A 14,728-nucleotide genomic window follows, 5' to 3' on the forward strand; every position below is an offset into this window, starting at 1 on the left:
GAGGGAGTTAACATCGCCGAGCCACCCGTGACTATAACCCAAACCCAGCCCTTAAACTCGAAACGCTGCACTTGCACAACAACCCCTAACCCCGTGTGTGGAGCAAGGGGTGGGGGGGGGGGGCTGGAATAGGAAGGGACGGGGCCTAAGGACTTAAGGGGGGGGCTAACGGGGGGGGCTAAGGAAGGTGGGGCCTAGGGGGGCGGTGGGCCTCAGGGGCTCGATGGGGCTAGGGGGGTCTAAGGGGGTGCCGGGGGGGGGGCTAGGAGGGGGTGGGGCCTAAGGGGGGAGGGCTAAGGGGGAGCTAAAGGGGGGACGCCTAAGGTGGGGGGGGGGGGGGCTTGGGGGTGTGGGGGCTAAAGAGGGTTTAAGTTGTTAGAAGCATCGAATAAAAATAGAAGCAGTTTCACGCCTCATCCGCTTTGACGATTAAAACACATTGAATATACTGTACACGTTTATCACATTGCCTTATAGACAGTGCATATAAATACATTTTGCGAGTTTGAAGAGTGCTTGTCATCGAGTGTAAAACTTTCCTTTTTCATTGATTAAAGAATAACTCCTCTTCTATTGTATTTAACAAGTCAGTGCAAACATCGCAAATGACTAATGCTATGACCTGACAGTCGTAATAAATCATTTGCAGCGAATCTTTGCTAGCATTATACATTTACACAAATGTGCATTGCAAAAAGGCTGCACTATTCGAATAAAAATGGGCGTAGCATTGAGAGCAGTAACAAATTTCTTGATATGGGGGTTTATTCCTTTCCATTGCCGAGTGGGTGCAATAGGGGAGTGGTGGCAGAGTGGTTAACACAATAAGCGATTAACTAGATTTCCAACTGCACTTGCAATTTTGCCAATTGCATATAGAGTACAGGACACTCTTGTTAATTCTGCAATGATGTGACTCTATGGTCAGATAGCTATGGAAATGCTCTACAAAATCAGATGAATTCCCGTAATGTGCATGTGTGTCTCTTCTGCCTTTAAGGCACACAATAAATAACCCGTGGCATAGAATTAAGACTGGTGGATTCATAAGGCCCAAGTGCATTAGGGCAATGCCTGTGCATGCATTACGTAAGTAGTGGGGGTGGCACTTTAAATCATGATGAATGTAAAATGTCAGTTTTCCTTTAAGCATATAACTTGGCTGCTTGGCTAACCTTGAAATTCCTGCTCTGTTCACAGTAAACTCCTAAAACGCATTCGTTTCCATGCAGTCGCAATGAAAGCATTTTGCGTTTCATAGCAATTACGAAGTATTTCAATTGGAGGACAGTGCTCAAATGGAGCAAATATTATGTATTAGATCCGCTACCCAGTGGGCTCTGCGCACATTGGAGAACTCCACAGCAAGTGACTCACGCGTGAGCAGTTACACGGAAACCCGTGTGGCTCGCCACAAATGTTGTGTTTATATTTATTATTTGATACAAGGTAGACACATTGGACTAGCCGTGTTACCATGGCAATCTCCCTTATTATTATTATAGCTAGAATGAGGACATTTAGATGAAGATCCTGATTGAAATTTTCCAACTATTGCCTAAATGATAATACCCTAAAGCCTTCTGGAAGGCCATCCAATCTCTTTTCAACAATGGACAGCGATACAAATGGCATTATTTTCATTACCACTTACCATTAAGGCCTCCCCCCCCCCGTCTCTCTGCTCTTTCTCTCCACCCTGAGAAAATACTCAGAACTTGATTTTAATGAGTACCTTATGGCTACAATGAACTCGTACACCCCCATCAAGAACATCACAATTGCCTCTCTTCCAAATGTTACTCTAATTAGCATAATATCAATGGTCGTTGCGTTGCCTTCTGTGTTGGTGTCGATGGGTGATTTTGTTAAAGTGAAGAGTGGCTTTATCAGTTTCAGTTCTTCTGAAGCAACGCCAGCAGCAGCCACTGAGGGTGCCATGGTCGCAAGGGCAGCTAACATCCTCGGAACCCATTTACAGGTCTAATGCCAAGATAATAGCCTATTGGCCTTGCTTATAACGCAGCGCTAGATTGGATTTCCTTATGAGAGTCTAATTAAAAAAAACTCTCTGCAATCCTTTGTCCAAATTTACACACGAATTGAAATGTATACATTCGCTCCTCCCAATATAATCACCCATTTTAATTTCTGCGCCTTGAATGACATTCGGTGAGATATATTAATTTCCACATAGACCATTTCATAATTCTGTAAAGTAAAAAAAAGATCATGGCCAGAACAGCAACGTTTTAACTCTACGGCGCATGCCAGCCACTTGAACACGTGAGCCCGTTGCCTCTCCTTCTTCCCAACGCGGTGCTCTTTCACGCCGCTACTGCAGAACTCGCGGCGCTCTGGAAACAAGTCCCAGTAACAACGACGACGACGAAAACCGCGGTAACGGTAGGACGAACTTGCACGTGAACGCGGAACGTCTGCAGCGGTTCCAGCAGGACACTGCGTGAACTTGCTCCGACGTTTGCGACGGGAGCCGCGTAATAAAAGGGTCCAGGTTTCTAGCGCAAGCGAGCGGGGATTTCTATGGCACCCATCATCCCATCCCGACGCAGATGCGGCAGACGAGCCAGCCGGCTCACGCGGATGCATTTTAATTCGGGGAAGTGTTCTTGCCATGTGATTCAGTTCACCTCGCCTTATCTTTCCCTGATATAACAAAACAACCCCCCCCCCCCTTTAACCACTGATGCTCTCTCCCAGGGAAGTTGTGCAAGGTTCGATTTTTGCCTTTGCCGAAACCCTCGCGTTAATGAGGGCCACGCTTAATCCAGTGAACGGTCGGGCGATGCAGGGTGGCTGTGTTTATAAGATAGTAAGAATTTTAATTAATTGCCGGGGCTCCTGCCCCCTGTGCTGCCTCAATAGGACTTGAAGTGGGTCAGCGATGGCTTGGGTAAAGCCACTGCCGTCAATCACCGCCCGCCCAGGGGATAAAAACGTATTTAAAATTATCTCGAGCAAGACACTCTTATTGCTGTAGGAGGTGGCACCGCACATATATAGATAGGCAGGGCTCAGAGCGTTCGAGTAGCGAGTACCGAATGTAATCCTATATTTGACATTTCAGACGTGGAAAGTAGTGTGTCAGTCATTTGCACGAATAATCATTGGTACGTTTCAAGAATGCTCAATTGACATGCACCACTGCGTGTCCTTAAAGCGTCATCAAGTAGACCGGATATCAAGTTCACTGTCCGTGAGGTGCAGTTTTCTTTGTAATGATACCCCAACCATGGGCATTTTGGGACCTCGACATAGCAGTAAGCACTCAAGCACCGCTGCTTTTGATTCCCAATGTGGAATTGAGGAGAGGGCTATACGAACCCATGGGCTTAATCACAACTTGCCCCAAACATCACGTAAAGTGCACATTATTAAGTTGTTAACATATGGCTAAATTTGGCCAATGCAAAATGATTACCCTGCAAGTACATAACGGCAGACAGCAGATGTACTATGTTGAGGCAACGGCTATATTATAAATAGATTACTGAATTAACAGTAGTATTGCAGTGTATTCTCAATTTCACTCACATTTAAAAAAAATCCCCATGATTTCTAATTTCTTTGTTCATTTGCAACGCACCGTTAACTTACTTAATCCGTCATGCTTGAGATACATGTACTCATAATCTATTGTAATTATTGTAGAATACATGGAGAAGATGGCTAGAAACAACATAAGCAAATAGTTGTGCATTGTCCCATTTTCAAAAGTGTGTTATTTAGAATATGTATACGAGCACATTTAAATTGCATATTTGATACATACTAAATTAGATTATTTAAAGTAAAAATGCAATACTGATAGAAAAGTATTTGTCAGAGAATCCCTAAAAATGACATTATCTTGTTAAAAATAATAGTGCAGACTTATTAGGAAAGTGTTGGAACACTGCCCAGTTCTTAGCAAAATTGTCGACTTTCATCACAATGTGTAACATTTAGAAAACCATGTGAAAGGCATGCAATTATTTTCTGAACACATCCAGAGCTCTGCATAGGTTTTTGTTCGTGACTGTAATTCTTAACACATTCCTGCGGAGGGAGCTGGTAGGAACGTTGGGTTGCTCGGTCAATGGCCAGGGTCAACGGCGGCACCACGTGGTGTATTCCGCAAATATGCCCGACTGTGAGGGCGGGCACAAGCCGGCGTGAGTAGGTTAAACGTTGAGTTTTATAAGGGCACCACGGAGTGACCAGCCCCTCCCCACACAGCCCCACCCCTCCCCCCCACCCAGCCCCACCCTCCCCACCCAGCCCCTCCCCACCCTCCCCTCCCCACCCAGCCCCTCCCTCCCCATCCTCCCCACCCAGCCCCTCCCCACCCTCCCCTCTCCACCCAGCCCCACCCCTCCCATTTTTGGATGCACGACGGACGGACACAATAATCCCCTGTGGGCTGGTGGTGTAACCAGGAGGTTCCTACCAGTATCATCATCTGTGTGGCGCACGCCTCTAATCCATCACCGTGGAGGGGGTTGGTGGATCACACACGTGGACATCGAGGTGATTCTACCCTGGCTCACCAGGACAAGGCAGGACAGCAAATGTGGGCTTCCACCAGTCCCACCTGTACGGGATGAAGTGTCCACACCCTCGCAAGCGTGGACTTTCTCCGAGCGCTGCGATTTTCTCCCACTTGTAACCACCGCTCGTTCATCAGCCGATAACAGCTAACACTCTCATCGATGTTGGGGAATTTGACGGCTCCTTCCCCGCTTGCACGTGGTTCCCCGCACCTCCGAGTCATTCTCTCCCTTCAAGAGCGAGAGAATGCTGTGCGGGACATTCCAAGTGTAAATTAAAATGTAAATCTACTGATGAATGAAGCCCCCCCCCCCCCCCCAACACTGTGATGTCGGTCATGGGGGTTGTTTGACCATACTTCACCCAAGCTGTTCCGTGTACGTTGGTGATGAAGGGTCATGACCGGTTTAGATTTCACTTACCACTGCTGTTAACCGTGGCTCGGAATCGAACTCAGGTCGCCGGGATCACAACACAATGTGATAACTGCGGCACCACCACACTTATTATCTGGATTGTTAGTAATAGTTCACGGCGTACAGACCAGTTTTGGATATGTAGGCTTGTCATTTGTTTTTTTGCACATGGACTTGAGCACGACTCATCCCATTCTTACGATGAGTCGTGCCCAAAAACACATCAGGGTTTGCACGCCGAGTGGAGTTGTTGCAAGGGTACAGGGGATGAAAGCTATGAAATAAAGAGAAGGTCGAGAGTTTGGAGTGGAACTTAACCATCAAAAGCAACATGCCAACGTGCCTAACAAAGCACGCCTTTAAACAGTGAACATGATCCCATTGTAAGAAGGGAAGAAGGTCAATGGATGAGACTCGTGATGGAATGCCAGTCAAAACAGGGAACAGACCCAAGAGTATGACTGCCATGGACATGGATTCATGAGATGAGTTCATGTGCATATGTGAAAATAAAGGCATCACGAGACATTGAGCAGCGTGTCGCTTATCCAGCAGTGGATAATTATTCACGGCTGTAGATGGGTGCTCATGAACGACCCACTATTGGGTTGCAGTGACGGCATAGCGGTTAGCAACACTGCGCAATGGACGCAGAAACTCAACTTTAAATTCCGGCCGTGGTTAACGTGGAGTGCCAATATCAGAACCAGTTCTGCATCGACTTGCACTGACGAACGTGGTGAAGTATAGTCAAGTCAGACAGCCGCTGCAACCGACATATGGCAAAGACCGGTACAAATATAGTATTGTTAATATTTATACCGTTAAACATTCTACATGCACCGCAACAGAAAAAAAAAACACCAGAATGTATTCGTGAATTGAATTGAATCGTATCTCTAAACTGTGACAGTTACTATGGAAGTTGAATTGTTGAATGCCAACCAAACTTTTATGAGCACAATAAAACCTCACTTTCTTTTCTTCAAGGCAAGTGTCCACGTTTGGCCTTGAGGTAAACACTGTTTATGTTTCATGCATCTCGCCTATGCTTCTAAATCTACATCATTGCTATTTTATATTGTCAACCTGTCATTCCATCTGATTATAGTGATTAGCACTTTTTTGGGAAACCTAAAGTAATCGCATTATTCCGGAATGCTTTTATCGACCAAGATCCCGTCTTCTTTAGAATTTGATTAAACCTGAGCAGAATCACTCTTTTGTTCTTTCGGTAAAGTCACGTAGAAAATAAAATAAAATAATAGAATACGACGTTCCGATTGCAACACAAGCAACCGTAATCAGGTAAGAATGAATGAGAAAAAAAAACAAAGTAGTAAAACTTAGAAACACAATGCAACACAACACAGAGAGCCGGACAACACAACAGCCAACACCCCACCTGGCCTGCCTCCGGCCACTGTGGTCTGGAATTCCACACAACTCTCTCATCTGCCCCCCCCCTCTCTCTCTGCCCCCCTCTCTCTCTCATCTGCCCCCCCTCTCTCTCATCTGCCCCCCTTCTCTCTCATCTGCCCCCCTCTCTCTCTCTGCCCCCCCTCTCTCTCATCTGCCCCCCCCTCTCTCTCTGCCCCCCCTCTCTCTCATCTGCCCCCCTCTCTCTCTCTGCCCCACCCCTCATGTTCACCTTCTGAAGCGCTCGCTCGTCACCGTGGCGTGCGCGATGACCACCACAACAACCACCACGTGACTATTATTTCGTGTTGTGCGCGGTGCTTTTAGCGCCACAGCGCGTGGATTTGTAGCGTTTATTTTCATTTGTGTTGTTGGTGACTTTGTGTATTTCATATCGAAATCGCCTCCAGTGCTGTTGCTGCTGGCGGCAATAAAAGTTGTTTAAAAGTCAAAAAGTCTGCCCCAACCCCTCTCTCTATTTAAAGCCTCGACAGAGTGACGCTGTCTTTCTTTTTGTCATTCTTTGGAGGAACGTGGTCAGCCAGGCAGGGTGTTGGTTGTTGTGTTGCCCGGCTCTCTGTGTTGTGTTGCATTGTGTTTCTAAGTTTACTACTTTGTTTTTTTCTCATTCATTCTTACCTGATGACGGTTGCCTGTGTTGCAATCTAAACGTCGTATTCTATTATTATTTGCTTTTATTTTCGACGTGACTTTACCGAAAGAACCAAACAGTAATTCATGCAGTCACGAAAGCTTCGAATTTAGTTTCATAGCAGAATCATCTGGGTGACGCTTTACATTTTCAAAGTTGTTGCAAGAGTATACAAAGAGTCTGTTATTGTCCCTACTAAAAAAAATACAATACAACAAATATAGAATAAACAGATTTCAGGCGGAACTGTGCGAGAACAGTTCTCGCGTAACTAAGCGTGCAACATTTAATTTTGCCTGGGGTCTGCTATTGTGTAACACCTGGCTGATTAAATTAGTCTGAAGTTCGGTCATGCTGTATTTATTTGTACCCTGATGAAAGCTGCTAGGGTGCATGTGAAATATAGCAGAAAATAATAACCAACTAAATATCCAATGTTACGTTGTACGGAATGGTCCATGTCTTATGAATTCAATTTAAAAAATGTTAGGAGTCAATTACTTGGGGGGGGGGGGGGGTGTCACAATATATCTGTACCACGCTTTGCATCTCTAAATGGGGCAGTGACAAGCGCATTCGCAGCTACGTCGCAGAGGCGTCCGCGGTTTGAGCCCCATTGGCCGCCCTGGTTATTACTCCGGGTAGCATTAACCACAGTGTACCTCACGCTACCCGCTTCACACGTTGGCACGTTAAAGATCCCGCGACATCATTCGCAACGTGAAAGCCATTTTTCTTTTTTTTGCCGGTGTCGTTGTTCAAGATATCCAAAATTCGAAAAAGATTTGCCTGCACTGCACGCGGCAATCATCCGCACCGTAGCGGCAGACCAATGGCCGTTTGCAGTCCGGGTGCCGAGTCACGCGGTGCCCACAGGGGACAGCTGCCGCCGGTGGCATTGCCCTTTCAACACATACGAGATGTGATGCAAGTCGCTTATCGCGTGGTAGCGCTCTGAGACGCTTGAGGGTGTCAAGTGTGCTTCACCCAACACACATCGTTATCATTGCCGGGCTCACACTGACTCGATGGCGCATGAAGGTGCATGCATGGCGCTTGGGTGTTCTCATCGGTTTTGAGTGATAAGCCAGTGAAACTAGTTGCGAGCGTATAAAATGCATGTGCTTTGAGATCAAGTATTCAAAATGTGGCCACTCTCATTTTCAGTAAGCGCGATATGATGTTGACCACCCGGGAGCTGTTATATGCATACCTGTCGCAACTTTTAATATTGAAATGCAATTGACTGAGATTTTGTGGGAGTCAAATTACCGCTCTCAAGTTGGCATTGCCCATGTGCTTTTGTATGGCAATGGGGAATAACAGAAATTTGAGAACTTAACAAATTGGTGGCTATAGAGCCTCCTACAGTGAGGGAAAAAAGTTTTTGATCCCCTGCTGATTTTGTACGTTTGCCCACTGGCAAAGAAATGATCAGTCTATAATTTTAATGGTAGGTTTATTTGAACAGTGAGAGACAGAATAACAACAAAAAGATCAAGAAAAACGCATGTCAAAAATGTTATAAATTTATTTGCATTTTAATGAGGGAAATAAGTAGTTGACCCCCTCTCAATCAGAGAGATGTTTGGCTCCCAGGTGTCTTTTATACAGGTAACGAGCTGAGATTAGGAGCACACTCTTAAAGAGAGTGCTCCTAATCTCAGCGTGTTACCTGTATAAAATACACCTGTCCACAGAAGCAATCAGATTCCAAACTCTCAACCATGGCCAAGACCAAAGAGCTCTCCAAGGATGTCAGGGACAAGATTGTAGACCTACACAAGGCTGGAATGGGCTACAAGACCATTGCCAAGCAGCTTGGTGAGGTGACAACAGTTGGTGCGATTATTCGCAAATGGAAGAAACACAAAATAACTGTCAATCTCCCTCGGCCTGGAATTCCATGCAAGATCTCACCTCGTGGAGTTGCAATGATCATGAGAACGGTGAGGAATCAGCCCAGAACTACACGGGAGGATCTTGTCAATGATCTCAAGGCAGCTGGGACCATAGTCACCAAGAAAACAATTGGTAACACACTACGCCGTGAAGGACTGAAATCCTGCATCACCCGCAAGGTCCCTATGCTCAAGAAAGCACATAAACATGCACGTCTGAAGTTTGCCAATGAACATCTGAATGATTCAGAGGACAACTGGGTGAAAGTGTTGTGGTCAGATGAGACCAAAATGGAGCTCTTTGGCATCAACTCAACTCGCCGTGTTTGGAGGAGGAGGAATGCTGCCTATGACCCCAAGAACACCATCCCCACCGTCAAACATGGAGGTGGAAACATTATGCTTTGGGGTGTTTTTCTGCTAAGGGAACAGGACAACTTCACCGCATGAAAGGGACGATGGACGGGGCCATGTACCGTCAAATCTTGGGTGAGAACCTCCTTCCCTCAGCCAGGGCATTGAAAATGGGTCGTGGATGGGTATTCCAGCATGACAATGACCCAAAACACACGGCCAGGGCAACAAAGCAGTGGCTCAAGAAGAAGCACATTAAGGTCCTGGAGTAGCCTAGCCAGTCTCCAGACCTTAATCCCATAGAAAATCTGTGGAGGGAGCTGAAGGTTCGAGTTGCCAAACGTCAGCCTCGAAACCTTAATGACTTGAAGATCTGCAAAGAGGAGTGGGACAAAATCCCTCCTGAGATGTGTGCAAACCTGGTCGCCAACTACAAGAAACGTCTGACCTCTGTGATTGCCAACAAGGGTTTTGCCACCAAGTGCTAAGTCATGTTTTGCATATCGCTTGATGTGTCATTGTACCTCAACAGCTTTTCATTCCTTCCTTCCACAGGCACCAGCATCTTCACATACCTCAAATTCATTGTTTCCACGTGTCAAGTGTAATAGGAATTCACGAGCACATTCCAATCACGTTACAGTACTATAGACTTCAGAGATGCATCCTTTGAATGCATTGGAACTTGTGAAAGGGAAAAATACACAACGTCAACTTCTGAATGAGATTTAGATGTAGGGCAGAAGAAACATGTGCGTATGGTTCATCTCGATTAAGCAGAGTTCCGTGGAATTTACAAAACCTTCACTGGTTGCAGTTTAGTAATTCAACATGAAACACGACACAGCCTGTCCGTTTTATCAGGAATACTTCTCGGAGTAAGGGGTACACAATCTCCACATATATGTAGGTTGGCTGATATATTTGGAAGCTGTCAACTGTCATATAGAAAAAAATGTATATATAATATACATATTCTTGGTTCTTTCGGTAAAGTCACGTAGAAGGGAAACAATAACTTTACCGAAAGAACCAAGAATATGAATCCCTGCAGTCACGAAAGCTTTAAATAAAAAATATAATGTACATAATTCTAGATTTGAAGCTTTCGTGACTGCAAGGATTCACACTCTTTGGTTTTTTCGGTAAAGTCACGTAGATAAAACAATCAAACAACTAAATCAAATCACGACGTTTTGGAGGCAACACAAGCTTCCGTCTTCAGGTGGAATAGTCACAGCATAATGCTGCAGCATAATGCTGTGACTATTCCACCTGAAGGCGGAACAAAACTGAAACCTTTTTACAAGGAATCATGTCTGCATTAACCATAATACTTGTGGTCAGAATGCAATCAAAAAACACACTGATAATATATGCATTGTCTTTGAAACTGATTGGTCCACACCAGATACAGCTTTCTTTTGAGCCTCGTCTCAAACGTTGCTGGACCAGAGGACGTATAAATTATCGCATTTATACTACATTGTTACACATTTGCTGCATTTATTCATTTTAGCTGCAGGTGCCCATAAAATACGTTATCAAGGACCGACTGGTAGATTTCTGGACAGAGTGCATACGTAGCTCGAGCGAACATGGCGAGACTCAACCAATGCAGTCACGGAAACTTCAGATCTAGATTCAATGCAGTGAGGTTCCTTTTATTGCAGAATTACTTTTTTCCACGTGGGCTGGCAAAGATAATACACTACTGCTCATACATTTTTAGACGTAAACAGTGGCTCTTAATTGAACATTTTAATGAGCGCTGGAACGACTCTCTTTTTTTGTCAATTAGTGCATGGGTTGGAAGTTGTGATTAATGATTTTGCACTTTCACTTTTGTAAAATCAGATAATAAACCCAATATATTGACTTTCTCCTAAATGATGGCAATTACATTTTCTTGAGTAAGTGGTAGTAATTTATCAATTAAGTACTATTTTTTTTGTTAAAACGAAGCCACAGGGGAAAAGCTGTAATTTAGGGATACACTCTGTCTAGAATAGTATTTTTTAAGAATTTACATTCATTCCGGAGAACACGCAACAGTGTAAACAAGCCATCATTGGCACGCTTTACTACAGTAACGAAAATAAACAATGAACCACCTCACAGCGTGTTGCTGTGCAACGTGTTTCTTACACCAGAATCTTGCAGATGCAAGTTTATGCACTCGTGAAGGCGAATACGCACTCGTACCGGGCGTGTTCCACATTAGGTAGCAATGTCAAAAACAATGATGGTAGATTAAGGGCCAACTTAGATAGAACTTGGGTGGACAGCAAGTGTGCGTGGCGAATTAAGATACTTGCCCGCTATTTCAACTGCAGCGCTGGGGGGTTGAGCCGGCGACCCCTGGACCGCAAGTCCCAGTGTGCTGACGACCATCACAGTCCGGGAGCACCTCTGCAACATGAACAACTGCTGCGCTCACGGGATTTAAACAGCGCACACTGCACACGTTGTGGCCAAAACGTAAAGCACGCAAGCACTGTAATACGAAATATCATAATTCCTTCAAATATTTTAAAAAAATTCCCAACGGCTTAAAATTCATAACGTGATAATAAAACAAACCACTTTTGAAACCCAGAGAAGCAAATAAAAACTAAATGATACGCAAACATGTTTCCCTAAAAACAATGTTGTACGCTTTTTAAAATCTAAGTATTGCTTGCAGCGGGTAAACATCGCCCAACCAGTTTAACCGTGTGCTGCCATCACCTCATGCCTTTGGTTGCAGCAGCAGCAGCTAAAAAATACGTGTTGGAACACATTACAAATATTTCTAAATACGACTCGTCAGGAATACAATTGCTTTTTTTTAAACTTATTCCTTTCAAACGTTTGCTACAATAAATCTCTGTATCATTTTAGGGCCTGTTTAGGTTTTACATTCATTACAATATTGGCGTTTCCAAGAAACGTTTGACCTTATCTAATGCTGATATATGTCGTAATATAACATCCAGTCTCCTCAGCGCTATACGTGAATGGAAATTATTACACAATGGACATTTCGTGTGACAATGTGTGTGCACGTTCTCTCTGGGAAAAAAATAACAAATGTATTCTGTCGCTACATAAACAGATTGCTGCTGTGCTTTTGGCAAAAACGTAGTGATGAGACTTTTAAGACACAAATACAATTTGTGCACAAATATGTTTATTCTTTGATAATGACACAAAGGTGTAACAATCTGCAACAGCTTACATTGTTTACAAGCTGCCCCGTGCTTACATATCTTAAAATACTGCTTTAAGAAATACTGATAAAGTCTGTGGATGCTGCTATAGCTACAGGAAACTAAATACTGTCAACCTCAACTGCCATAACTGGGGACCTATGTTCAGAGTTGCATATTGAGAATAGTTAAAACATCAATCTAGCATGGTGGAGCTTTACAAACAGTGCTCTGGGATTCCGTTTAAAGATCAAGCATGCAGAGTCTAAATCACTTCAGTTAAGTCACAACATGTGGCTTCATGTTCATTACTTATTGCTCTGTCATCATGGACAACTGTAAAAATATCTCCCATGATAAACTACTATTGCTATGTATTTTTTTTTCAAAAGCAGGCAGATATATATTTTTATTTTGTTTTGTCATAACGAGAAACAAGTCCATGGGGCCAGTACAATAGAATGAATTGTACAGTTTGTATCAAACAGCAGGGAATCGACTTTCCATTTTACCAGTATTTCGCAAACTATAACGACGATGACGTAACATGTGGGTGGTGCAAATGCATACAAAATAACTTGGCTTTACGTACCTTCACTACAATGGACAAATCAACTAGGATTTAGACTTGGTGTCAATGCAAGCGCCACTGAAACATCACTTAACGATAGCCGTCAAAAAAAACTTAAGAAAGAAATTCAAAAAAAGAAAATTGTCACATTTCTTTATATAAAAAACAACCTTGCACAGGTCACTTGTTTGCAGTATAAAACATAACACCCCATTCGTGTTATAAAATGTATAAGGCATTTGTATTGATATTGACAGAAAAAACCAATGTAAAATATCCTTCAAGAGTCAAAATGTCACTGTTATAGTGGGTTTTGTTTATGTACATTGATTGTACGTTGCACGAGTGCTACTTTTGCCTCAATCATCTCCAGTTATGACCGATTCTAAAATAAAGGTTTCAGGATAAATATCTAGAGTTGATATACTTCTTTTTTTTCTCTTAAAGTATGTACAGCGTAGCCATACCGTCTACTGTTCTGGTTTTGTTTGAGACCATCAATAGCTGTAAGAAATGACGAGTGAAAGCATTCGCTATAACTGCTATATAAAAAGACAGTGTAAAGATTTGCGGTGCCTGAGTGTGTCCAATTCAAGCATTTAACATCATAGCTCTATGCACCACCGAACTCTCATTTAAACATACCATTTCAGACAGCACAAGAAGTGTAAGCAATTGAGGCATTCAATACCATTTAGTGAAGATGAAATATAAACAATGCTTATGGTATTTATGTATGTAACATGTCGACTGGACGAAGCAAAACATAATACTGTGTGCGGCTGAAATATACTGGAAACTTTCAAAACTAAAACTAATATATGCACAAATGCGGATAAACGACCCAATGGTGTTGCTTGTATGACCTTGTGGTGCACTTTAAGTCTCAATATATAAACGATGCATCGTTAGAAAATCTACAGCACATTATAAATCGTGTGGTTTAGAAAAAAGGGACCCCAATTCAAGTTGATGATGCAATATTCCTACTGAGAGTCAAAAGGGTCTCTCTTCACAGTACAAAAACCTTTTTGAAAGGGCGATGACCCGATCAACGATGGTGCCGTGTTAAAGTGTGTTGAACGTAACGGGGGAGTTTCAGACGGCCTTAATTCCTCAGAAGTGGTCAATGAGTACAGAGACGCTGTTGGCGCCGATGTTGTAGTTGGGATCCCCTGGCAAGGCCATGTTATGCCATCTTCTCGGGTCACCTGCACAGGCACATTCGGAAAATGTCATGAAATATTGTGCACGACATTTGTAAATACCACGTTACTTAGCACGCAATAGCAACCAGATGGATAATTATGGGATGTTGCATTTATTAGATTATTTATTTGTGTTGTTTATTTGTTTAGGCACTGCTGTAAGGGCATCTTATGATTACATTCAAATGTCACCTTAAAAATATACACCTCAAGGCACATTTCCATAAAATGTAAATGTAATTACAACATTTTCATATTTCTATTTATTTATTTGAAATTACCATTGTTGAAACTATAATACATTGCCTTCCTAAAAACTACCAAACTACATAATGTCAAAATGCTTCATTGGATCAATATGCATTCAGGATCAACTCGTGCATTATTCCGGTACGAATGTGATGCTCTTAGTTTTGGTAGAATAAAACAATAGCACAAAAAAATAGTAGACAAATGAACGCGACT

General features: G+C 43.3%; 1 protein-coding gene across 8 annotated transcripts in view; it reads right to left on the bottom strand.

Annotated features, from left to right (window-relative positions):
* Nucleotides 1–12,443: 12,443 nt before the first annotated feature.
* Nucleotides 12,444–14,728, bottom strand: part of LOC116941894 (tight junction protein 1-like) — a 257,022-nt gene continuing 254,737 nt past the window's right edge. For all 8 annotated transcript variants that reach the window (XM_076066812.1, XM_032953222.2, XM_032953226.2 and 5 more), the window contains one exon: nucleotides 12,444–14,266. In XM_076066812.1, the coding sequence (XP_075922927.1) occupies nucleotides 14,172–14,266 (95 nt within the window). In that variant the 3' untranslated portion in view covers nucleotides 12,444–14,171. The remainder of the gene's footprint in view (nucleotides 14,267–14,728) is intronic.

Source organism: Petromyzon marinus, chromosome 13 (genome assembly GCF_048934315.1).
Source record: "Petromyzon marinus isolate PM22_M1 ecotype Great Lakes invasive population chromosome 13, UKy_Petmar_22M1.pri1.0, whole genome shotgun sequence".
Lineage (NCBI taxonomy): Eukaryota > Metazoa > Chordata > Hyperoartia > Petromyzontiformes > Petromyzontidae > Petromyzon > Petromyzon marinus.